This window comes from Protopterus annectens, chromosome 17.part0 (genome assembly GCF_019279795.1).
Source record: "Protopterus annectens isolate FY-2018-M chromosome 17.part0, PAN1.0, whole genome shotgun sequence".
Taxonomy (NCBI): Eukaryota; Metazoa; Chordata; order Ceratodontiformes; family Protopteridae; genus Protopterus; species Protopterus annectens.
The window spans coordinates 545,955,367-545,982,333 of record NC_056751.1 but is presented as its reverse complement, the minus strand read 5'-3'; the positions used below and the strand labels follow the sequence as shown (position 1 = coordinate 545,982,333).

The window sequence follows — 26,967 nt, the reverse complement described above, 5'->3', positions numbered from 1 at the left end:
AGTTTCATTGCTGAAGATCTTAGTAAGTACTCAAAATTTTGCCCGTTTTTTCCACATGACGACAGATAAAGTTCCACATTTAGGAAACAGAAGTTACGAGAACTATGAGTGGGAGGAACCTGCATGACTCAACAAGAGGAACGCTCCCCGTAAACCTATACACTTGAAATGTATGCTTTACACATTTTTTTTCATATTATAAGATAAAATATTGGCGAAATTGAAGTGTATTAACCCACCACCAAGTTCGCGCAGGAATGGGCGTGTCTGCAGTGATTGACATGCCGGAGGGCGGGGATTAACAGCAATGTGCTGTGATTGACACGCAATGCAAAATTGCAAATGTAACGGTAAATTCATGTTAAAAACAGAGCATTTAGTAAGCACAATAATGACACGAATGGCCTTTCCATTCAAATGTTCCACAAGCATCTTGACAACCGCGAAACAGAATAAGCAACAAAACTGCTACAAGAATAAGCTTTTATTTAGGCAAAAAAGTGAAGTTCTGTCCTTTGTACTGGCCGTGGGTATGTTTTGGCCTTTGAACACTGCTAGACTTTGAAAACTGCTAGACTAAAAGGTTGTGTATTACCATGCATTTTCTGAAACACAAGTAGTCTGAAACTCAAATGACTGTTATTATTTAGTGAATTCAGTTCACACTTACTTAACACGAGAATCCAGAAAACCATAAATTTTATGCTGAACAGACGAAAAACACAAGGCAAAAAAATCTGGACATTCTGCGAAAATCTGGAAAGTTGAGAGGTAACTTTGTTTACATCTTTATTGAATTTGTCTGTGTTTTCTAGTTGCTATGGCGATTGTAATTGGGTTGCGGGTTTTAGCTGTAATACAGCCATCGTTCGTTGTTAAAAATGTTCCTGACTTTTTGGCAAACTGCTTAACGAAATTGCATTTTCATACAGTAAGATGCTGTATCTTTTATTAGGGTACGTTAACGTAAAATTTAAAGGGGAATGGTGTGGGATGTTTTTCGGTTAGTGTGATGTTCCTCTTTCAAACGGCAGGTTTTCACGCTTTCAGTATGTTTATACTTTTGAAGCTGTACTATCCCATTGTTGGCTAACAAATGAGCTGCAACATTTGGGCTCTGCTGCTATTATAGAGTCATTATCCTCCCCTCCAAAGGGGACAGACAAAAACAGTCAAAATATAAAAAATATATTGCATTATCTTCATATCTTACTATTATTGCTTTAACAACTGCTTCAGGGCTGACAGCTGTGTGATCATTGAGCCCCGATAACGGAAAAGTACCGTATTGGGTTTATCAATTTAGTGTGTGTGAAACTTGTGTTTCGCATATATTACCTAGTGTTACGGTGGCATCTTTCAGTCAAACGGTGGGCGGTGCAGTCAAAATGCTCATAGGCAGGGCTTGCTACTGCGCATCTGGTGGGTTAATATAGCAATAACCCATGCCTGGGTGTGGGTAATGTGGGATTTAACCACGGTTGGCGTGGTTTGGTCCCGAGGGACCAAACAAAGACAACCATGGTTAAATATGACATTATTTATGAAAAGAAACAATTATTTTTCTTAAATAATGGCATTGTATAATGCCTCTTTGCTGCCCTTCCGCAGCTGTCTGGCATCGTTCTGATGTACTGCACATGCCTACACAGTACATCAGAGCTGTGGCCAAAAGCAACAGAGAAAGCAAGATCTCTGTTGCTTTTTATTGTGATATGTTAAATGGGTTTAACATGGCGAGACAGTTTAAAAAATAAGCAACGGAGATGTCCGTTGCTTATTTTAAAGCTGCCTATGTTAAACCCATTTAACCAAAAAGCAACGGAGAAAGCAAGATCTCCGTTGCTTTTTACTATGTTAAAGGAGTTTAACATGGCGAGACAGCTAAAAAAAAGCGGAAATCCGTTGCTTTTTTTTTTAAACTCTATGTTAAACTCTTTTAACATAGCGAAGTTTTATTTTAAGACTTATACTAATGGAAAAGTCCGGGTGACCAGACCGTTTCCATTAGTATAAGTCGATTATAACGTGTGCTGCGGCCAACCAGCGGCACGTCAATATTAATAGGGGGTCATGGTATAATACACTTCAATTTCGCCAAAATATTCCCTATTTTAGACCTGGAACTTTGTGAAATATAATGCAGACTGCATTATGAAACAACATATTTTACTGCCAAAGGTTGTGCTTTAATTTCTTGGAACTGCAGAAAGTACCTCTCAACTGTCCCTGATTTTCAGGGACATCCCTGATTTTGACTCAAAATGTAGCTCTGTCCCTCTTAATCCCTCCCACAACTAGTGACTTTTGGAGGAAAGGAGGTGAATTACACTTAATGAATAATGACAATAATTAAGAGTTATAAACTTCTTTTACTTCAGAAAATGTGTATTAATTCATATGCTCCGATTCTGTCAATGTTTCAAGTTAACAGCACTAATATTTTAAAAGTGGTTCTGATTTTTTCTTGACTTGTCCCTGATTCTGTTGAAATTTGTCCCCGATTTGTTGAGAGGTCTGGACTCGTCAAAGTGCAAGAAGCTACACCATCAATGCACCATTGCTTATGATAGCTATGCACAGACAGTCGTCACTGTTACCCATCCAACAAGCCTGGGCTTAAAACGTTAAAAACAACACTGAAAACGTTTACATTAACATGAAAACATTTTTATAGTTCTAAATAAACCACGTCCTTATTTGCTGTCGGCCGCAGATGATTTATGTCATCGCGTTGGGAGTGGTTGCTGTGGTGACGCATCTCGCAACCGATGGGTTGATGCAGGAAGAAGTGAGTGTGTTTGTTGAGTAAGGCAGTTGGTAGTGATCACGACGGAAAGCAGTTTCTATTACTGTCGTTTCTCTGCTGAGTGGTGATACTGCATTTGGGCTTTGACCCTGTCATAGGAAGTACACAAATACAAAGAACATGGCTACTACTGTCAACACACAGAGGGGACAGGTAAGTCTTGACATGTGTGCCATGAAAGTGTTGCTGTTTACGCATGATTTTCTTGTGTCGCCACAGTCTGGAACTTCATAGTTAAACCTGTTTATGTTTTTTTTTGATTGCTGTTTCTTGGACGGCTGGACCACCTGCTGGGCCTGTGGGTTGACTAACACGTAAACTTCTGTAGTCATGTTTCATCCTCAAATTAAGGGTGGGTGGCTTGAAGCTGCTTCCTTGAAGTGTGTCACCCAGGCGCGGTACGTCTGGAATGCTGTCCTTCTCATTTGGTAACTTGGTGCGAATGAAGTGCTTGCAGTCATTCCTATAAGTATTAGCGTGTGTGTTAATCACCTCAATAGATGTGTTAAAAACCTTTCCTATTTTCGTAACGTCACTGGAGGCTCTCATTCTATATTGGTAAGGTCCAGAAAGCTCAGTTCAGACAGTCTGACGGGGAGGAGGTGTCGTTGCTTGTGACTGTCTGAATTACAGAGATGTGTACTTACAATTAGCAAATAGCTCACATCTCCTTGTGGATTTCACATACATAGATCAGATGAGTATTCTTCAGTCCAGCTGTTTGACGTATGCTGCAACTAAACTTAAAACCTGGCTCCAGTTTTTTATATTTACAGTTTCATCTTTTAAGCTTTATGAACATTTATTAATTTTTAATTCCACACTCTAAACGTAGTGCCTTTTAAAAGCTTCTGCTTAGGCACTAGGCACTTTTCTATGTGAACTGCTGTGTTTGTCATCCTCCCACTTGAGTGTTTTTTTTTTTTTTTTTTAGAATATACACTTTCTCTGTTTGTAAAGTTCTTCCCATTTATTTACTGCTCTTTTGCATTTTTTGTTTGAATAGGTTATATGCTTTATAATCTGAAAGCAAATATTTAGCTCTATTTATTTATTTTTTTTACCTAGCGGTGAATATTTGTCATTGCTATTGTTTTTATGACCGGTGCCTCATACTGTGGATTATTAGTATGCTATTTTAAGTGTTCACTACAAGCCATAGACAATTTGTAAGGGACCAGATATTTTTGAATGTTGGTGTATTTGTTGTACAAGTACTTATTTTCCTTAAAGTAATGTACTTCCAGATATACTCCAACACTGTAGATCCAGTAAATGAATAGTTCAGCTAAAACAATCTGTTTTATTAAGATACACGAGTTTAGCGCTTTCATTCCAAAGTGGAACTTCTTCAGAACTCAAAGTTACAAAACCACTGCTTTAATACCCCCCTTAATAAAACACATCCCACTCAATTAACCAACAAAAACTCATCTTAAGTTCATATGCTTCATCCTTAAAACAAGATTACTTGATAGTGCTTCATTGAAACCTGGGTATTGGGTTGCATTTAATCTAATCTGTCATTTTAATTCCCAGATGTCAAGATGTTCATCCACAACCCTACCCTGCACATCTTTATCAATTTTGTTAATAATAAACCAAAACAGAGCTATTGAATATGACCAAGAGATACAGACTGGTATTTGATTAATCAGGCTGGAGAAAAAAATTTTGTTTCCACGTATAATTTGGATACCCAGGCTATAGTGGCTATTAGAAAAAATTGGGAGATTTTTAGTGGTGATGTAAATGTCGTTCAAAAATTGGGTGACAAACCTATAATGGTATATAGGAAGGACAAATCTTTTAAAAATTTCTTAGAATGGGGTGGTAGAGAAGTGAACTATAGTGTGAAAATGGGTATGAGAAGATGTGGTTTGGAAATGTGGAGAAAATTAGACAGTGCAGTGGTTTGCATTGTCACCTCACAGCAAGAGGTTCGCTGGTTCGATTCTCGGATGGTGTGCTTTCTGTGCGGAGTCTGCATGTCCTCCCTGTGTTCGTGTGGGTTTTCTCTGGGTGCTCCAGTTTCCTCCCACGTTACAAAGACATGCGTCCGGAGCATTTCTCCCCGGGCCTCCTCTGAAAATTCTGTCTTTCCCAGTTGGACTTTCCTAGTTAACAAATGTTAAGTAAGTAAAATAAATGTGGTGTTTTTGCACAATGTTCCACTATTCTTTGTGGTACTGAGTTTAAGATTAGAAATAGTTGTAAGGTAGAGGGCAAGTAAGTTGCAATAGCATAAATGTGGTCTATTTAGCTCAGTTTTAACATTCACCTGATTTTTATGTGGGGAAAATCTCTAGGAGGTTGAGGGACCACAATTTATGAGCATTGTCAGGATATTAAAAAAAAAAACAAAAAATCAATTTCCTGTACAGACATTTGAATTTTGATATAGGTTCATAAACCTATAGGTAGGCACTAGGCTATTGGCCCAAGGGCCTACGTAAGCCTAGCCAGCAAGGTTCCATAGCTTACGCCACCCAAGAAAGTTATTTTCCTGTGCCACTGTCCAGCAGAGAAATAGAAGTGATCCCCGGGGTGTATTTCCTATTTCCCATCCACTCATCAAGATTTTTCTTGAAGTGCTAATGAAGAACTTTGCTTGACTTAGATGGGTAGCTTGTTCCAGAATATAGGAAGTCTCTGGGACAGGAATCTATACCTCCAACGTGTCCTGTTTTATTGTGGTGACAAGGTTTAGGTCCCTAGAGCTTGTAGCTCGGAAGGATTGGGATTTCTTTAGGTGTAGCATGTCCAACAGCTTTGGGTTTGACATAGCTTTATATGGAACATTCTTTTGATTTTCTTATTAATAAAATTGATAAAGATTTGCAGGGTAGGGTTGTGGATGAACATCTTGACATCTGTGAATTAAAATGGCAGATTAGATTAAATGCAGCTCAGTACCCATGTTTGAATGAAGCACCGTCAATTAATCCTGTTTTAAGGATGAAGCATATTAACTTTAGATGAGTTTTTATTGTTTAATTGAATGAGATGTTTTATTGAGGAGTATATTAAAGCAGTGAGTGGTTTTGTAATTTTGAGTTCTGAAGAAGTTCCACTTTAGAATGAAAGTGATAAACTCATGTATCTTAATAAAACAGTTTGTTTATATATGTGTGGTCCGAGCTGAACTGTTTATTTATTGGACCTACATTGGTGTCTTTGTGCTGCCTAATCATGTTTTGTGGATTTTTTGTTTGTGCTTTTATAGCACCATTAAGGTACCAGCTAGTCACAATGGGGTAAAGTATAGGACAACAGCTGTATACAATACAGTGGTGCTGGGCTTTGCAGTGCAACAGTCACTCTTCCTTGTTAATATGTTCGGTGTCATTTTGGTGCTAACAAAAGGCAAGAAAAACTCTGCATGGTAGGAAAATCCTCTACCAGCAGTGGTGCCTCCATGGTCTGTGCAGTCATGCTGTCTCAACTAAATCTGGCCTGCTGCCATCAGTGGGAGCTTACACACCATCAAATCCTGCCATTGCCAAAATACGGTAATTAATCTAATATCACTGCCGTGCATAATGACTAATGATGCCTTTATTGTATCATAGGCACAGTGGTAGAGCACAGTGCAACAAAGGACTTGTACTTACAAAAGTATGCGTTGTGTAGTTTTTTGCATAATGTAGCATGTAGTGGAGACCACCTGTCACATAATACAGTATAGCAGCTGTTGCATTTTTAAGGTTGTGGGAATTAAACGGGCACCATAGTGCTTTGCATACCTGTGCTAATATGTGTATTTCATAATAAATGAGTATCTTGTACACTGCTGTTGCAGACTGTGATCCATCTCTGTGAATCATAATCCAGAACAGTGACTTACAAAGCTTGGTGCACATAGTGCTTGCACTCTTCTACATACTATGCCAGTGAATTCCAGAGGTTGTCTGTAGTTTGCTTGACTCTCCTTCTGTTCGATATCATTTATGACACATTTATAGCCAATAAACATGAAATAGTACATTGTTTAAAATTTTCCTGAAACAATAGTACTCTGAATCTTCAAGGGGACCCCTGTCTATTTTTCTTCATTTATGCTGACTAATCAAATGTCTTTTGCTCACTCCTTTAGAATGTTTCACATATTTTAGATTTAGAAATGTCTTCTGATATTAGACCCCCCCCCAATAATTCATTTCCATGGTACAGCTCCCTGTGGAGTAACTGCAAAAGCACAACGGGTTAGGCTGTGTCAATTAAGTGACACAGGCACTGAGCAATTCACCAGGCTCCACCTCATTGATGGCATCCTGTTTGCATGTGTAAGGGTCATGCTGGTAGCAGGCTACATTGGTCTTTGTCATGTTTGGTACAGTTACTGACCATAGATGCAGGCCCCATCTCATCAAGTCACTGAACTGTTCTGGGTCTCTTCTGGTTGGCATGTTTATTAGCTGTTTCCATAGTGGTAGATGGTCATGTTTATTAGCTGTTTCCATAGTGGTAGATGGTCACAGTTTTCATCAAAAAATGAAAAGCCACAGAATAAGAGCCATTAGTGGTTGAAGAAGGAGAAAGAAGTGAGGTAACAGGGAGTAGGCAGCATGGTAAGTCGTGGTTAAGATCTTTGCTTCACAGTTGTAGAGACCATTGTTCAGCATTGACCACCAGTCATACATATGGAGATTGTATGTTGTTCTTGTGTCTATCTTGGCTTCTTGGTTTCTTCCCAGAAACACTGTTTGGTTACTCTGTTGTCCATGTATGTATACATTTATTTTATCTTTGTTGCCTGGGTCAGTGCAAGAATCTGAGAAGGACCAGTTCACTTACTTGCTTAACAAAATAAGTTAAATTCAAAAGTTCAAGTTTGCATCATGTACGGAAGCTGAATGATACAATTACGTGTAATATTTGCTTGGTAGAAACATGGCTGTTTTTTCCAGGATAACAGACCACCTGTTCCCTATTTTACCAATACATTCACTTGTAATTTTATAGTACTGGCTTTGTTAGGGAAACCCACACCAGAAAATTAACTGCAATGTGTCAGTCTGTTGTCATTTTGTTCCCTGAGACTGACATCAAGTTGGATCATTTTTCAGTTCTCAATAATGTGATATACCATTCTTTATATTTAAATATTTGGAATTTAGATAGAGTAGATGCCACCACAGGTGTAATAACCTGAGTACGAGAGTTTCTTTTGCGCTGCAATGTGGAATGAATTTATTAGCTACATCTGTCTACTGTGGTCTATGAGGTGTCAGGCTTCCCCCACTCTGGTCCCTCATGGATGTTGCGTCCTATTCACCAGTTAGGGTGTCACTGTGAAAACACCCATGTCATCTTCTGTACAGTATAGCTAGCAGTGTGTCTGCATTCTGCATCTGGAGACCTTAATTTTTTCTGTTTAACTTATATTTAGAGACATTTCTGTTTTTGTGGGACTTAGCTACATTTGTAATATCTGTTACCAGTTGTCCATAAAGATGTACGAACAAAAAAAAAAAAGCAGAAACAGTTAATTGCATCACATTCTGTTTACGAGCAAAGGATGTATTGATGACAGTATGAGTAGGAAGTGTTCTCCCTTTCTGTCTGTGTGGAACTAATTAAGATATGTATCTTAAGAGTAGGATTTCTATTTAACCTTTAATATGTAATGCATTATTTTCTAAGTGAGAAGGATAGATTGTTATCTTAGTCTTTACAGCATAATGCCAGCTGTTATGAAAGTTGTACCCTTAGCCTACATAGCTTGCATATGATGTGTGTTTAGGAAAATATTTGTGCAGCTGTCTACTACAGAAACATGTAACACATTGTTGAAAATAAATTACAAGGGATATATTTGTGTAACTCAGGAGAGGGGAATTATGTTTTTCTTTGTGAGTATGTTACAAAGTAATCCTACACTGGTGTGTTTGACTGCAGAAGTGTATGCAGATATAGTTTGCTTAGCGTGTTGTGTTTATTTATTTATCCCTCCCCCCTCCCTTCGCAGGGTAGTTTGTAAGATCAATATTTAAAACGTGTCCCAATTTTTGGACCTTTGTCCCCACCGTATTTGTGGCTTTGTCCAGATTACTTGCTCTAAAATGTTGAGCTGTATGATGTCGGTTGAAAAGCAAGACTGGCCATTGAAAGTTACGAGACTGTGGTGATTCGTAATATTTTTATTATGAAGTTTGTTACAGGTGCTTGTCAAGTTTCTGCGGGTTTGAGAAGAGTAGGTGGGTATTACAGTTTGCCTTTCGGTGCTTCAGACAGATTTGTTAGCAGCTGTGTAACAATAATTGTAAAAATGGTGAGTTGGGTGTTGCAGGGCTCTTTCACTTTCCCCTTGAGACCCATGGTTTGTGTAGCTAAGTTTTTCTCTGTATATATGCCTTCAACTTAAAAAAACAGACCTTAGAAATGCAACTTTCTGATGAGTACATTTTGTGAGGTTAAAAAGTTTACTGTCAGCTTTTACCTCAAGGGTGACTCCTTGTCAATAATATGAATTGAATTTGAAAACATTTTTTTATTACACTTGTCTGTGAACTGTCTTTGGGTAGAACCGCTACACATTTGGGTAATATCAACAGGAATCAGTAAACAAGTACATTATGCAGCAGATGTAAACAAATAAAGACTTAAGAAATACAGTGATCTTAGTTTGGCATTTGGAAGGTTTTATAGTGACTGCAGTAAAGCTTCTATTACCTTATGTTTGCAAAAACATTAGTTTTGATAGGCCATTGTTTTCTGCAGCTTAATATCCATTTTTTTCATAACTTATTTATTTTGGCTAATTGCTGTAGTCAGTAGACAGTTATTTTGAATGCTGCTTTGTTTCAGATTAAGCAGGAACTGTGTTGAGCGCCTTGTTTTAACAAGGACTGTGGTGTGATGGGTGGAGTGTGCAGTTACAGGACCTGACCTGTAATTTTAGCAGAACACAATCAGAGATGGACGGTTATGTCCTTTTCAGAGGTATTGCACAAACTTTTTTTTTTAAAGCTAAATACTCTGGTGAAGTGTATGTGGGAGTACTACAAGAATAATGAGGCCAGTGTCGTATGGTTACTTTGTGCTGACCATAGTCACAAACTCACCATCTGGTAACGAGTCTTGCTGGTTGCATGGAAAGTTGTACTCTTTTTCTTCTTTTCAAATTAATGGCAGTAAACGCCCTGAACAAATAACCCTGTTTTAATTTGTGTTATTGTTCCAAATGAGCTTTAGATGTTCAAATGGTTGGGCTGCATACTCGTAATGCTCCTCTCATAGTTACTCCAGATCTCGTTTGCAGCGTTCCTTGTCAGACATGCCTAGCCATCTTTCTCAAAGCTAAGCGGAAAATTTTGATTTTGGATATAGTTTCTCCTCAAAATTTCTTGTTTTTTTACCTTTGGTAATTTAAATTTCTACCATTGTTGGTACTGCCCTCTCTCCCGCCTTTGGTAGGCCCTTCTTTGCCACTTGTGGTATTTTTTAAATACCATCGTTGGTATTCTCTCCATTTTTCTCTCTCTTCTATTGTTTTTTTTTTTTCGTATCTTTTCTATTAGGATAGCTTTGTTGCATTACTATGTCAGACAAAGTGAAATTGGATTTAAACAGTGTGACAAGTGTGGGTGTAAGATGCCCAACTCAGATGGACATGCTTGTTGCATCTACTGCGTGGACCATTTTAAAGCTGATTGCGACATTTGTGCTAGTTTTAGCAATCGTACACTAGAAGAACATAAGAATAAGCTTATTTTAAAAGGCTTGATTAAAACACCTTTTTCAGAGGCTCTATCTGGGTCAGAGGTCTCACCCCCTCCAAAAGCGAAAAAACATAAGGAAAAACGGAGTCGCTCGGTTCCTACATCTCCGTCCGATACAGAACTGAGTCGGCTCCTTGCTTCCCTGGCGCCCTTGGCGCAGACCTCTTCATCACCAGGCTCGTCTTCTCCCTCAGTGCCATCTATGTTATTCACTCCTATTTCGGTTCCAACCTCGGCACCACTGACTTTGGTGCCGTCCTTGGTTCCGACATTAGCTCCTATGACTGCACCTGCTTCAGCACCATCCTGGGCCACGGTGCTGATAGTTTCTTCAGCTCCACAAATTATGACCTCTGCTCCGAAAGTCGAATATCTGGCAAGGACCAGGTACTCTCCAACATACGACCCTTTTTTGGGGCAGAGGTTTAGCCCCATTCTTCAAAGATCTGATTATCCTTCAGCAGCCTTCTTTAGATCCACCAAAAGTTTTTCTGAATTAGATCTAGTGCAGGTTGCGGACTAGCTTCTGGCAGCTAGGGGATTGCCCACTCCAGCTAGACCTTCCGTCCCTCTTGGTTCGGAATCCTGTACAACATTTTCCCCTGTCTATCCTCCTCTGGCCTCTAACCAGGTTCTGGAGATCTTGGTACCAATGTCCACCCTGGTGCATACTGTTTTGGCTCAGAATGTGGGTTTTTCCCTGTCGGCACTGACCACCCTTGCTGCATCGGCTCCGTTGGAGCTGATGCTCTCTCTCGGAGCAGTGCTTGGACTGTCGGTACCTTGGTACTTAGCCCGGCGCCTATTTTGTCACTGGCGCCATCTATGTCCATGGCTCCAACGGCTTCCAGTCCTCTTGGAGATCCTCACCTGGAGGTGGGGTCCTCAGGGTGGGGTGTGACCCCGGTTCTGAGGTTGTCCTCCTTGGTTCCAGGCTCCCTTCCCTCCTCGGGCGGGCCTGCTTTCCAGGTGATGGAGAGGCTCCTTGCCTCCACAGGCTCTGTCAGCATCAAAACCCCTCCCCCAGCATGCAGCTGTCCCAACCCCATATTTTGGGATCCCGGCCACGGGAGCCACAAGACCCCCCTTTGAAGGGAACCCCTTCTCCGGAGTCTTCCTCAGAAGATCCCACTCAACAAAAACACTGGAATTTATTGGAGCAGTCTTCAACACAACATCCTGTCGAGCTTCTCTCCCTCCTCACAGGCTTTCAAAAATAAAACCCCAAATTCAAGACCTCCTTCCACAGACCTATGTACTAGCACGCCTTGTACTGCAACTCTTAGGCTCCATGGCAGCCTCCATTAATTTAGTACCACTGGCGAGGGTGCACATGAGAATCCTACAGTTGCTCCTTTCTGCACAATGGTCCATCTTAACTCACCCACTCGACCACATGATACATCTTGCAAACCATTGCAAGGAAGAAATGCAGTGTGGATGAGGTCACAAATGAGTCTTTGGTGTCGACTGTTCTGTCTTCCTCAGCCCATGGCCATGGTATGGTGACCACGGATGCTTCCCTATTAGGGTGGGGGGGGCGCATTTCCAGGGAAAGACTGCCCAAGGCACCTGGTCCCCCATGGAGGCCAATTTGCACATAAATGTCCTGGAACTGAGGGCAGTTCTCTTAGCTTTGCAAGCGTTCCATACATCCCTACCTTCTGGGACCATTGCAATTCAGTCAGACATGTCAGTCGTCTGGTATATCAACAAGCAAGGCAGAACCAGATCTTACCCCCCATTTCTATGGCCTCATCTGATTCACAGCCCGTGGATCCTGGATCATTCCCAAGGCCTGTTATCTCACCCTCAGGGACTGATCCATCCTAATCTTTACAGTCTCAAGCTCACAAATTAGTTCCTCCACTTCCAGTGATTGCCAGGCTGCCTGACATCCCATCTCCTGTGCGTGAAATTCTTCTGGCTTCACACAAACCTTCCACTAGGAAAGTTTATTCTAGTAAATTAGGTTCTCTATTTGGGCCAACGATCAGAACTTAGATACCTTCTCTATGCCTATTCAAAAGACTCTTTTACATGCAGGAGCCTCAGCATCGACAATCACTGTACATTTAGCAGCCATTGCCAATTTTCATAATGGATTTGATAATTTTTTTGATTGTCACACCGCCTATGCAAGTCTTTTTTGAAAGGAGTATTACACTTTAAACCTTGGTCAAACCTCCCTTAGAACCCTGGGACTTGACCTTGGTACTTCAATCTCTCACAGGCCCTCCTTTCGAGCCTTTTGATTCATGTGATTTAAAGTTTTTGTCATGGAAGACCCTACTTCTAGTAGCACTTACCTCAGCGAAAAGAGTATCTGAGCTGCAGGCCTGAGTGTCAAGAGACCTTACTTGATCTTCCACACGGATAGGGCACGAGGACGGAACCAAAGTCCTAATAGTAATGAATGAATAAAGATCTATAACACAGATGGAATGTTATGGTAAGACCTAACTTCTTTTTATTCTGAAGGTGCCATTTACTTGGTGGCCAACTCATTTGTTACACCCCCTCTTTGAGAAGTTAAACTATGTCCTGTAGTTTAATAATGCCTGTTCCCATAGGTGTTTTGTTCTGCTACTTGCAGGAATACTTCAGATTGCTTTGCTGTTTTCATTGCAACTTGCCCATATTTAAAAATGGGCATCAGGTTGTATGATATTGTCAAGAGAAGACATGGTGAATGTTGTTTTGAGGTTGGAGAGTATTTTTTGATAAGAGTAGCAGCTTTGTTTTTGGGATTTAGAATTAGTTGGTTGTCTGTTAGCCATTTTTCTCAGATAGGAAGCTTTGTTGAGTAGTAGAGAGGATGTTAGAGAAACTGTCAGAACAGGTAATAAGGGTAGAGTCGTCCGCATATTGTGTCAGGGAGGATACTGTACAGGAAGTATGCAGTTGGTTTCTGAAAATATTAAAGAGTAGAGGGCCAAGAATAGAGACTTGAGGTACCCCAGTTTGGATTGGTAAGTAAGGGGAGCAGGTAGCCTGCCATCTTACTGATTTGTTGTCTATTAGTGAGATAGCTCGGGAACCATTTAATAGAAGAGGGAGATTAGTTGAGTTGTGATACCATATCACACTCCAAATGTCTCGATAAACTATCGAATGTTTTAAAAACGTCAAGAAAGAGAGAAGTACATTTTTTGTCAATGGCTTTGGCAGCGGTTTGAGTAAAGGACAGTAGGGCTGTAGATATACTGTGTTGTGGTCTGAAACCATGTTGCGTACGCGTTAGGAGATTATTATCTAGAAGGTACTTTAAATAAGCTATCTGTGAATGGATTTTTCAAGGAGTTTAGATAAGAGATGATAGTAATAGGTCTGTAGTTGGTCCATTGCTGTTTCCTCTGTTTTGTAATGGAGTGATAAAGAATTTCTATATATGTGAATTATTTCTACTATTCTAAGACTTTCACAGTTTTTTTTTTCCAAGAAAAAAATATGCTTCAGTTATTTTATTTTAATGAGTAGACTTAAATAAGCAAGTAGCTTGCACGCAGAAGGCTTTAACTTTTCCTTCCTATTCTATTCCTGAAATAAATGAAGAAATGTATTCTGCAACCTTTGTTTAGATGTAATATAATCTTTTATTCATTTTGAGTTTCTTTGCTTAGATTTTTATCCCTGTAGATTTTGTGCATTTTACCTTAATTAATTTACCTTATTAATGAGTTTACAGGATAACTAAGTAAATAAACTAAAAAATGTCAAGTAAAAAAAACGCACCTTCCTTACCAGAGGCTTCAGTCCACCAGGAAAACTGCAATTAAATGTAAAACACTTGTAGTCTAAAAAATGGCAGGTAGTTCCAGTGTAAAAAAAAAAACAAACTCTTCTTTATTCAACCACAGACGTATAAGCGCTTTCACAGATAACTTCTTCTTCCTGCTTTTGTGGGATGGAAGCAAATAAAGAATTCTGGTACAGTATACTGAACTATGAGAATTGCATATATAAGAAATGTTGATGATGTTCTATGTGAAATGATTTCCACGTATGACCCTTGCATCATGGATGAATTGGCAAATGCCTTGTGCAAAGTCAACTAGATTGAGCAAAAGGAACATATGTAAAAGAGAAATCTTGATGAGTGGATGGGAAATAGTTCACCCCAGGGATCACTGCAGTGGCCCTACTTGATAGAGGCACTGGGAACTAACGGCGGCATGATGCCAGGGCACTTCTATGGGCTAGGCTTGTAAAGGCTCCAGGGCCGTTGGCGTAGTACACACCTATGAACAGTGCTTTATTTTGAGTAGCAGGTGCATTATTGTCAGTCATATTTGTGTTACAACAACCATAGGTTGATGTGGTGAGTAAAATCATAAATCTGAAATTAAAATCCATTGCATATGTACTTGGAAAAACCCACTGAGTTACTATGTTGCTCATGCAAAAGCAGGCTTTCAGAACATAGCTCAAAGAATATATGTCTTTACTGGATAGCATTACTGATTGACACTGGATTATGTAATGTAATGTAATGTTTCAGCTTTTTCAGCAGTGGTAGCATATCCTCTTGTATCGGTATTTGGAGGTGTGTCAAAAGATGAAAGTGTTAACCATGTTTTTAAATTTATTAAATTATTTTCAGTAACCATGTTTGTCTTTTTTGTGGTGCCTGTGATAGCCATAAGTTCTCTTTTTGGTATTTGTTTGTGTTTTTATCAGAACTGCAGGTATTTAGCTTTCAATTGTTTTTTGTGATAAAAAATATACTTTCCTTGGTCTTAGCATCTGTATGTACCATCCCCAAGGGGTCCTCCTTATCAATAAGATCAGACTACAAACTAGTAAGCTTGTCTGTCAATCTCCAAAGTGCCAGAAACTGTAATACTATAGAGTTAAAGGACTCTCGAAGTTCAAATAATCTCCTGCAGTTCCTTGATGATGTTTTAAGATTCAAGTTTGAGTATTAACTAAAATGTTGATACTGCAAAAAAAAATATTTTAAAAAAGTTGTTCTCACACTTGGACAAATGTATTAATTTTTCAGTCTCTTCTAGAACCAAGAAAGTGAAGAGGTCTAAAAGAAAACCAGTGTGGTGGTCTTAGAGCATGAGCAAATTGCCTAATAAAAGGAAGAAACTCCTAAACCTATTTAGCAAAACAGATTGCCCCCAAATTAAGGAGAGGGCATCAAACAGTCTGACAAGAAAATTAAAGGGCATGAAGAAAAAAAGGGCCTCTTATCAACTCACATTAGCTGCAGAAGCTACAAGTCCCTTAGTTGTATCAGGAAAATAAGAAATGCCTAACGTTGCTTCAGCATTATTCCCGATGGTACTAGGTATTCTGATCCAGTGTATTTTGCCAATGTACTGGCTATTGTATTCAGTGCTAACTTCACTCGAGACCTCTATTTTTAAACACACTTACCCTGATCGAATCCACCCACCGACTGTTACAAAAGAATAGGTAATAAAGGTACTTTCCAAAATGAACAATACTTCATACATGAGCATAACTGGTTGTGTAATTTAATAGCCCTAAGCATGTATTGGCAGACCCACTCTTCAGCCTGTGTCTAGCAACTGGTTTTGTCTACCATGCCTCTCCACAAGGGTAGCTCCACCGTAGACCCATCTATCTAACAAGTATCGTGTACAAATCCAAAGACTGTGTCATCTCCTTCCTTTCCCTTTGAGTAATACAGGAAGTATTGAATATCCTGCCATCTCATTCTCCCTGCCACTGTTCCAATGATAGGGGCTTTTCCAACTAGCCCATTATATATTCACAAGTTAGATTACTAATTTCAGTTGTTGCTGTACCCACCATATCCCTCAGTGCCAATATGAGCAGTTACTTCGCATTTTTTTTTTTTACATCTAGGAGGTAAAACCTTATTAGAAAAAATGTTTTTAACCCCAATTAAATAATTTTTATCCTTTCCCACCTGTCATAAATGTATTTGAACCGGTCTAGTTTATATTTTTGTTTACACGCTCTAATCTCTACTCGCAAGACACTGATGTTATAAACCTTATCCTTCAGTTGAATCCTAATGGGGAAATCTTATCCTTTAACCTACAGATTTCCTTTTTTTTTTTTTTTCATTTATAATTCTTTGCAAAATTTAATAAAAGGCCTTCAGGCCATTTTGTTGTAGTTGGAGGGTAGATCCCCAATACTTCCTAATATTATATTTCAGTTCAGCTATGGCTACCTTTTTATCCTTGACAGCTAAAAGGTCATATTTCCACTAATACTGATTGGAGAGTTGGGTGGTCATTAGAGTATGTGGAGCACACTATTGCATGGTCAGAGAATGGCTGAAGATGTGGATGACTCCATTCCTTGCTTGCCAATAGAATTTACAAGCCAAAATTCAAGTCTGCTTGCTACCCTTAGAGCATAGTAAGTATAATTATCCTTGTGGATGTTTGGAGGGCATTTAATACCAAAAAACGAAGAAACTCATCCATCCACAGTTAAATTTCTTTGGATACCCTAGGGAGACGAAGCTTCCCTGCCAGCACTCTATCCAGTGGCAGATTGCTTACTACATTTTAAAGTTGCCTCCTATAAGTAAGACTTAGTTTGGGTGGTAAAGCTTCCCTGCCAGCACTCTATCCACTGGCAGATTGCTTACTACATTTTAAAGTTGCCTCCTATAAGTAAGACTTAGTTTGGGTGGTAATCTTGCTAATAGCAGATCTAAAACTACTCCAGGGTGCAGGGTTGTTCTTATTGCATCCATAAAGAGCACTGGTTCGTACTCCCTCTGTCTGTCAGACCATGTACAACTGTCCATCCCAAATTTTTGCCCAGCTACTCCCTGTTTAGATTTCCCTGATAGGTTTGAATGCGATAATTGTATACATTTTATTCTGTTACCGATAAGTACGCTTGGTATTTTATTTATTTATTTTTTCAGCCAAGATGGCTCAGAGCCTTTCTCCTCTGATTTAGCTTGCCTAACATCTGTACGGTAATGTTGGGTAAAGTTGCCAACTAAGCTTTAAATGAGTTTTACTACTGTTGTGGTTTCTACTTTGTTTGGATTAATTTGGGTTCTGCTGCTACGCTTTTGTTCAGAATTTAGAGGAAAACATGGGACCTAAAACATTTTCTGGTACATTCGTTCTACTTCTGTTCTTTGGCCGCTATCACGGGGGCCACTAAAATAAGTAAATACCGAACGCTGTTCTAAAAGTTCTGCTGAATAAATAGCTTATTACACAATTAATGGCTTCATTAAAAGAATGGAAAGAGAGTGGAGGTGGGATGAAAAGGATTTTTTTAGTTGAAAAAGTTTAAAAAGAAAAAAAATCAAAATCAAACCTTTGTGGCAGTTTGGCTTGAGACTGTTAATGAAAAGCCTGCCATCTGGGTGCTTCACACTCAAGTTAAATAATATTAGTATCTAGAAATAATGTTGACAATTCAAATATTCCTAAGCTTGAAGGTACATGGGTTTTTTTGTGGTAGCTTGGCAAAGGCAGGTCAGAGAGGAATTAGAGGAAAAAAGTCCAAGATGCAGGGGAGTTGGTTTTAGGGAAGGAAAAATGTATGCCTCCTCCTATACAGTGTCAAAAGGAAACTTGACAATGGGAGAAATTGAAAAGGCGATGAAGTTGAGAGATGCAAGTCTTGCAAAGTTTCAAAAAGTATGGCTATATGCTGTTACTTCTAGGTTGGCTGTGGTCTGTTATATCCTGGAGTAGTTTTTCACTTTGTCAGTAGGAGAGTTTTTTTAAGATAAAATGGCGAAGAAACGTTGTGTAATTTGAGAGAAGTTGCTTTTGAGACTGCTTGCTGCTTCTAAGATTTAATTAAAAGAATTTATCTACTTCCTGTCTTCCAGATGTAGTAATTCTGAGGACATTCCAGGTTCCTTTTTATTTTTCTCATGGAATATTTAGGAAAAATATTTACTTTTGGCAGATAAGTAAGATGTTGTTGTGTATTTGACGATGTCATCAACAGAAGTGGCATTGAAGCAGGAGACCAAGTTAATAGACAGATCGTTATTTAGGCTACATCTAACTGCTGGTTCCATTTCTGATAAGTACGACTTGAGGCTTTTATTGGACCATTGAAATAGTACAGAACTGCATCGCAGAGGTAGGAAGGGGAGGCAGAGGTAGGAAGGGGAGGCTTGAAGGTTGTAAATTTTATTGGCTGTCCTGATACAAAACAGTTTGGCAAAAAAAATGTTGACCGTGAGAAATAGCAGACGTGAGCAGTACTGTGAAGCTAGAGGTTAACATTTTGAGAAGATAGAAAAAAGGCTAGAAGAGAGTGCAGTTATTTTATTTCATGTCACTAATAAACAATAGATGCTTGGGTGGGCGAGTAAATATCGGAGATTATAACTTTTGAACTGTTGACAGTGTGATAAGGAAGCAACCACTCAGTACTTTGCCTGAAGACATAAGAGTCCTGTTAGCAAATCAGGAGTGTAATGCTGTTGAGGAAATAGACAAAAGTAGCGATTGCTGTTTTGCTAACAGAGCCCAGCTACACAGCAAGTAGATACCCAGCACTATACACGAGTGTAAGGGAGTAGAGGCAGACTAATCCTTCATGACAGGTCCACATGTAGAGATGGATCCCCTGTGTCAAGTTGATGCCAAGGTCTTGGACGTTTTACTTGTCTCATGTAAACATGTGGCATGTACGGTCCAGATGACCACAGTGACGGAGGGGAGAACAAAAGTTAAACGAGGGAGCTAAGTAGAGGCAATACCGTGGTAATCTTAAAATTTATGAGAAGAGGCATTTATCCCATTCTGGTAGAATGTTAATTATTAATAGGGGTATTCCTAAGACATACTTCTAACGTCTTCAGGCTTAACAGCTATTTGACTTGGCAGTCCACTTCATTTAGGGCCATCGGAGGGACACCTTTTTAGGTATCACTGACCAGGATTCAGTTGGGTGGAGAAACTAGTGGATGACAAAGCTTTATTCCAGCATAGCAAGTGTTCAGGTAGGTAATGAATGCGATTGGTTATAACTAGCAGCAGAATGCTGGAGTATTAAAGACAGTTGTTGAATAATGGTAGACTTTCTTTGGAAGAAGAACTGGGATGGAACAAGAAGAGAGAACTGAGATAGGGACAGCCATCAAATCCCTTGTGCAGATTCTGGGTGAGATAGCCAAGGAATCTCCTGATCTTTAATAGCAGCAGGAATCTGTTTATTGGAGCAGGTGTTTGCTATACAGAGAATGGCTTCCTGAGGGAGGGCTAGAGAGAGAAGTGATACACCAGTCGGTAGCACCAGGGACCTACCATCAGGCACATAATGGTCTTCGCCCACTTTATTCCTTTACCAAGCCATTTTGGCGACCTGACGGATATAAGGGCCAACTTCATCTCTGACCTGCTGACTTGAGTTGTTGAATATGGGGGCATCCAGGAATCTTGTAGTTCCTGGTCCTCACGAGTTGTGTTGGTACTAAAAAAGGATGGAAGCACCAAATTTTAGACTATACGAAACTAAGTAGTTGTGCAGAAGCAGATATGTATTCCATTTCCTGGGTAGACAAAGAATTATGGCTGTTGTGCAGAAGCAGATATGTATTCCATTTCCTGGGTAGACAAAGAATTATGGCTGTTGGGTGAGGCTAAGTGTCTGATCATTACTGAGTTGAGTGTTACTGGCAGGTGTTGTTGACAGCCCTGGCAATGGAGAGATCCATCCTATGACTTCATACAACCTTGCAGGTTACCATGGATTACTTTCATGAGATAGACATCACTCTCAACTTCAGCCTCAGAAAATAATCTTCTTTCTAGGTACATTGATAGATTCAGTACAACAAAAGGCATTACTACCCCAAGACAAGTCTTCCTTACTGACAAATTATCTACATAGCCTGCTGCCAAGGCAGACAGTTTCTGCAAGAGAATATCTAATGGCCTCGGGATACATGCATGCTGGATTCTAATGATTCCCTTTGTAAGACTACACATGAGGAAACTCCAATGGAGCCTTAAAAGGCTTTGGAACAACACACTCAACCCTTAGAAACCCTGGTGCTTCTTTTCCCCTGCTTAAAAAAAAGCTACTTTGGTGGAAAGATGCCATAATGCAGAATTCGTGAGCAAACCTCTCTGAGACTGACAAGGCCATAACCGCAAATAGCTAAGAAATAGCCTGGGGAGCACACTTACAACTCCTGAAGGTGCAAGATGTCTGGGCCCCAGAGCAACAGAAACTTTACATAAACCAGAAAGATATACTAGTTGTGTTTCTAGTGATTTAAAAGCCTTTCACAGCAGTCTGTACCCAGGAGCACTGCAAATTTTGAAAGATGACAACACAATTGTGTGGTATATTAACAAGCAAGAGGGATCTCAATCTTGCCCCTTTTGCAGTGTGGCAAGAAAGATTTGGGTATTGATAAAATTGAGATTTGACAAGCCAAGCATGACTTTTATTTCCCCCTTCTGGCTAAGGTAGCATTGGTTCTCCCGTCTCTTGACTCTCCACGAAGGGAGATGCTACATTCTTCTACCAGTGATAGTTGTACTCACCCAGCTAAAGGGATCAGTCATTCATCTTCATCTGACCACAGTTAAACTAACAACATGGAGGATTGGATTCTAACTCCAAAGAAATGCAGACTACTCCAGCTCTCTTTGAATCAAGCTGTTCACCTGCCCATGTTCTTTCCAAATCTTCAAAATAAAGATGAACGAATCCTACATTCCCTGGATGTGCACCTCTACAGATCAGGTGTTCCATGAACAGAACAAAGTTACCGAATAGGGCAGAACAGTTGCTAGTGGTGTTTGCAAAAGGGAAAGACGGACCCCTCTCCAAACAGACTGTTTTAAAATGGATAGCCAGTTGCATTACTTACTGTTATACTTATTATGGTAAGCCACTATCAACCCAAGACGAGGCTCACTCCAGGAGACCTAGGGCATCCATCACTGCCTTTCTCAGAGGTGCCCCCTACCCTGGCCATTTTGGAAGTTGCTGCTTAGGCAATGTCTCCAGGGCTAGGGTAGGATTTGCTACTGCTATCCTACAGAACCTACTGTCCCAGGGGCCACCAGAAAGCCTAACGCCAAACCTGTTGCTTTGGGAGTCTTCCCAAGAATCAGTACTGCAAAACTGACAATGAAGAATGTAGTGCAGTTGTGTTACAATCGTAATAATTGAGATGTTTCAGTAGATCATTGTTACAGTACTAACACCCACCTTCCTACGCTTCTGTCTGCTGGCCTCTGCCCCACATACCTAGGGCAAATTCTGGCAAGGTATTTCTTATCCATCCTCATCTCCTCCTTGTTCTCCTAGTCCATGGTTTGAAAATTTTCATCTATTTCTTACTAAAACTTTGACAACTGAGAAAGGTCATGTTGACCTCTGGCATCAGATTGCTTTACCATAGCCTACAAAAAGCTGAAGATGGTGCTGACACCCCCCCCTCCTTTTATATCCTGATGTTCAGATGTTGGTTCTGTGGTGCCTTTCAGCTAGATGATGTAAAGGCTCTGGAAATCAGGCAGGAAGACATGAGAATCAGTGCTGCAACACTAATCTACATGGTCATCTACATTTACGGCGAGAGTTACAAAACTGTACTTTTAAAAACATGAATGTCTGGTTCTTTATTTGCCATACTAGCTGCCCCATGTAGGCACTAGCATTCACTTTTGCTTATTAGCAGTATTGTGCATGTTTTTATTTTCCTATCTCTTGTTACAAAAAAATTGTACATGATTTTTGGTGGTTTTGTGAAGAAAAAAAAGCTTGGATTTCATTATTTCTGCGATGTAGTTCTTTTACAGATAGTAATAGAGTAGACAATATTTCAAAAGCGGCTAAGGTGTTTCTTTGAGTTGGTTTGACTAATCCTTAGCAGTTTTACTGTCAAGATATTGAAGACCAAAGCTGTGTGTTTGCTTCTTCAGGGAGTTTGGTAATGAGTCAAGCCCCATCACCTAATATGAAATACTGCGTTTTCTTTTTTGTTTAAAGAATAATCTTCCACAGTGGCCAACAAGCCATTAATGTACATGCCAGACTGTTTGCTTTAAGCATATTTCCAATGCACCTTCTAAGCTTGGTGATGGCAAAAGCATCTGTCACAGTCCATACAGAGGTTCCACCCTTGCAGTACTTCTTGAGGTGGAGTTTAGCTCAAATGTAAGTTCAGTGTCATAAACTTGCTTGTTTTTCCGTGTAGTGTGCCTGGTGCCATAGTTTTTTTAATGCACAGCCTTCAAAGTGGTATATTTGTGAGTAGTGCAGAAGCATCTTCTATATAAACAATTTGGGAACTTGCTGTTTCCCATTCTTTTCCTCAGGTAGGTATGTTCTGAGACTCCGTGCTAGATGCTACTGCATTTGATACTAAGACCACTCTACACTGAACATACTTTTACTGTGGCAGAAGTCATGTACTTGACCACTTGTAAAGGAACTTGACATTTTGCATTGTGTCTGCCTATTGCTGCTGTTTTGATCATGACACTAGCTAATACGGTCGTGTCACTGGCAAATAGCCAGGCTTTGGTGTTCATTGATTATTTCTTTCTGTTGATCATAGGAAGTTAATAGGCTAATGGTCCTAGGACCCTTACAAGCCTAGCCAAGTTCTACCATTATTTCCACGATCAGAACCTATTGCCCCAGTCCAAGAGGGCACAAGTGGAACCCCTGGGGTGAATTTACAGTTACTGATCTGATCGTCCAGATTGCATTTGAGGAGGGCAAAATAGGTGCTCTGTTTGACATAAAGTGGAAGTCTGTTCCAAAGGTGTGGTAACCCTTGAGAGACAAATCTGTCCATCCAGCAGGTTCTGTTAATGTCACAAACCAGGTTAAGGTCTTTAGAGCGAGTAACCCGGGTACCATTTGATTTGCTGTTATGCAGCATTTCCAATAAAGCAGGGTCAGAGATCTCCTTATGTACAATGCAGAGAGATCCTCTGGGTAGTCTGTATGAAACAAAGTGACTGATTTCAGACGATCCACATAGGACAGATGCTGAAGTCCTTGTAATTTTCCTTGTGAGGAACCTTTGTAGTCTGTCCAGTTACAGCAGGTGCTTGGAAAGGTACGTACAAGACCTGTATTTTGTTTCTTGGTCTTACGAGTATTTGTAATGCACCCACGTTGATACTACTTTTAAGAAAATAGGAGCAGAATAGTGGCAAATTGGATTGTTCTCTCCACTGCATATGTGGTCTGTGTTCAACATCGTACAGAGCGAAAAGTTTATGGAAACCACTGAGGGATCAATGATCCTTCATTAGGTATATTATATTGCAGGTTTGAGCAGGGGCAAAAATGGGTGAAAGAAAAAGAAATATAATGTGACAGTCTTATTGTAGATAAAACATAATCTAATAAAATATTGATGATATTAGATGTTGATACTCATGACAGTACAGATTACTTTTTTGATGGCATAAGAGCAGGTCACTTTTTTTTTTCAGGTTCCTTTAAGGGTATGTATGAACAAATAATCCAATGTTTATTTTTGTCCATTTCAAACAAATGGTTGTCTTATCTGACTGAATCCCACCTTGGCTCCGACTTTGAACCTTTTTTGGCTCTTCCCCTAGCCATAATTCCCTAGACTCAAGCTTAGATGCTCAGATCTTGTTTGCCTCTTGAAGATAACAGATGTGCGAAAGAGCTCTCGACGGTCAGCTTGCTGTATCCTTTGGAATACAGGCTGCTACCCTCCTATAGTGAAAGAGTTTTCTCTGTGTATGCCTATCATGCGAAAAAGAAGTAAAGTAGTCTTGGTTATTAGTCCTTTAGTTTAGTTCATTTTGCTCAGTTAAGGCTTCCAAGGCTTTCCTACCTAGTTTGCTGTTTAGGTGTGTGTGTCTGTGTGTGTGTGTGTGTGTGTGTGTGTGTGTGTGTGTGTGTGTGTGTTAGTTATCTTTTTTGCTCTTAACCTAGAACTGTAGACATTCTAAGTGTTTCATTGTTGAACTTGTGGGATTTCCTGCCATGGAAGCCCTTGGCTGACCCAACTACCAGAGAAAAATTACTCTCCTCCAGGAGCCAGCAGATGCCCTATCAGATGGCACTACTCTTTGGTATAAGGGGAGTCTGTCGGCACCATGAGCTCCGATGTTCATCGTGTTTCACTGTTGCAGTCCTAACAAATGGGTTATCCGGCTCCCGGTAGCCCTCAGTCGGCCAGAATACCAAAGGTAAGTAAAAATGACATCTGTTGCCATCGGTTGTAAAGGACGTCAGGGCGACTGATACAAAAGGAGGCAGCCGACGTCACTTCCTCATTCTTCCTTGCCATGGAGCCCGAAGCAGAAGCTTTTCTTGCATGAGTGTCGGTCGGCAGTTTACCTTTGTTGGTTTCCGACTACAAAGTCTACTACAGCTAAGTACCCTGTTGGGGATCCGCTTTTCTTGCCTTAACGAATGTCAGAAAAAGTTAATAATTGCCTTACCTGTGGAAAGCAGATTCCCCATAGAGATTTTCATTCCTATTGCATTATTTGTTTAGGCCTTGACCACGACGTTCCCAAGTGTGATCTCTGTGCCTCCTTTAATCCGCTTACTGTCCGTCATCGGGCTAAGATTTTGGCTAGGCATTTTGGAGTTTGGCCTTATTTCGTTGATATGGCGTCCGCCGGTCTTCAGGCTTCGGATGTTCTGAAGAAATGTAAGGATAAGGACCGTCACAGGCCTCTGAAAGCAAAGTCCTCAGATGAGGTTAAGTTGGTCATCAGTCAGGCGGTAGCCAGTGAGACAACTTTGCAGTCCGCAGATGTACAACCGCAGGCCTTGATTGAGTCAAAGTCCCTTAGGCCTTCAGCCTCCATTTTGCTTTCCGACCTGTCGCCTCTTCTGCTGGAGTCGCTAAGCTGACTCCGGTGTCCGAGGCCTCCGTTTTGCATTCTGACAGCAAACTTCTTCAACCTCTGCTGCAACTTTGGCGGTTACCAGGCCTCCTGAGTCCTTCAGAATAGCATGTAAATCTTCCATTTGTAAGCCTGTGAAAAGGCAGGCTCCAGCTTCTTCTCGTTCCCCTCAATCCCAAATGGTTAAAATGGCTAATGATTTGTTGACTCCTATTAGGGGTTCTCAGCTTCCTCCTAAAAGGAGTAGGAATGTTTCTCCTGAGGTTTTGTCCTGCTCAGGTTCTGATTCTTCCAGCATTTCTGCTGATGAAGAGGAATTTTCTCAGGCTTTTTTTCCTTTTGAGGCTTCAGATGAAGAGGAGTCCATCCCTTCGGCCTCTCCTCCAGAGGATTTCTCTTTTGGTGATACTTTAAATACCCTCGGAGAACATTTTAAATGGGAAAGTCAGGATTATCCCCAATCCAAGAAACAGATTAAGGAGTTTCTGGATTTACCTCCGCATAAGCCTCTTGCTATTCCTCCTGTGTTAGAAGTTGTTGATGATGTGTTTCTGGAAAACTCCTGGTCTCCAAATTTGGTTCCTCCTGCTCCCAGGAAACCTGACTGGTACTACAGAGTCCCTGGTTCTCATCTTTTTCTTTTCAGGAATCTGTTGGTGGATCCAGAGATTATTTCTCAGGGCCCTAAAGAAGTTAAGGCCACTGTTACAAGAAATCCTGTTCCCTCTGACAGGGAGTCTAGGAACCTAGATGGGTGGGGCAAGAAGGTTTATACTTCTGCCACCTTAGTTATTAGGGCTACCAATTGTTTTTTTTCATATGCTGAAGTACCAGCAGCACACCTTGGAGGCTATTAAGTCTAGGATAGCAAGTGTACCTCTTTTGGCAGAGAGTAAAGACATACAGGATTTACTGAATTCCGCCAGTCTGGTTAATAAGCATCCTTTGCATTGTGGTTGTGACATCCTTAAGGCCTCCAGCAGGGCTACGGCTACTGGATCTGTTATTAGAAGGCACACTTGGCTCAGGGAACAGCCTCTTCCAGAACCTGTCAAAACTAAGCTTTTGGATGTACCTTTGCATAAAGACAGTCTTTTTGGCAGCAAAGCAGAGGAGGTACTAAAAAAGATGGAGGATAAGGCCAAGTCCATGCAATCTGTTAAGGATTTTCTGCAAGTTCAACCCCCTTGCTTTAGCAGAAATTACCCTTCCAAGAGTTGGACCTTTCCTGATACCTGCAGACAGAACGGTTCCAGGACTAGGTTACAAATCTTTTAGGGGGCAGGGGGCTACCCCTCAAAGGTCTAGGCGTTGGCAGGCTTCCACTTCTAAAGGGGGAAGCTCCAAGCCTGCATCTCAGTCAAAACACTCTCAATTACTTTTTACAACTTCTGCCTGTTCTTGCTTGCCGGGAGAGTCCTTTAGGGGAAGGTTGGCCCTTTTTGCAGATGTCTGGGCCACTATGACAGATGACAATGGGTGCTCAAAACGGTGTCCCGCGGGCACAAGTTTTCTTTTCACACCTTTCCAGCTCCCAAGGGTTTCCCGGACATTCCTCCAAACCAAATGGCAGAAGTAGAAAACCAAATTTTGTCTCTGTCTTATCTGGGAGCAA

At 40.5% G+C, this 26,967-nt stretch overlaps 1 protein-coding gene across 2 annotated transcripts in view; it reads left to right on the top strand.

Annotated features, from left to right (window-relative positions):
* The first annotated feature begins 2,733 nt into the window (after positions 1 to 2,733).
* LOC122791309 (toll-interacting protein) overlaps positions 2,734 to 26,967 on the top strand; it is a 486,753-nt gene continuing 462,519 nt past the window's right edge. The window contains exon 1 of one of the 2 annotated variants that reach the window (XM_044059011.1): positions 2,734 to 2,962. In XM_044059011.1, coding sequence (XP_043914946.1) covers positions 2,930 to 2,962 — 33 coding nt within the window. In that variant the 5' untranslated portion in view covers positions 2,734 to 2,929. Of the gene's footprint in view, positions 2,963 to 8,882; positions 9,010 to 26,967 lie in introns of those variants that run through there. The other variant, XM_044059012.1, reaches the window with a different exon arrangement.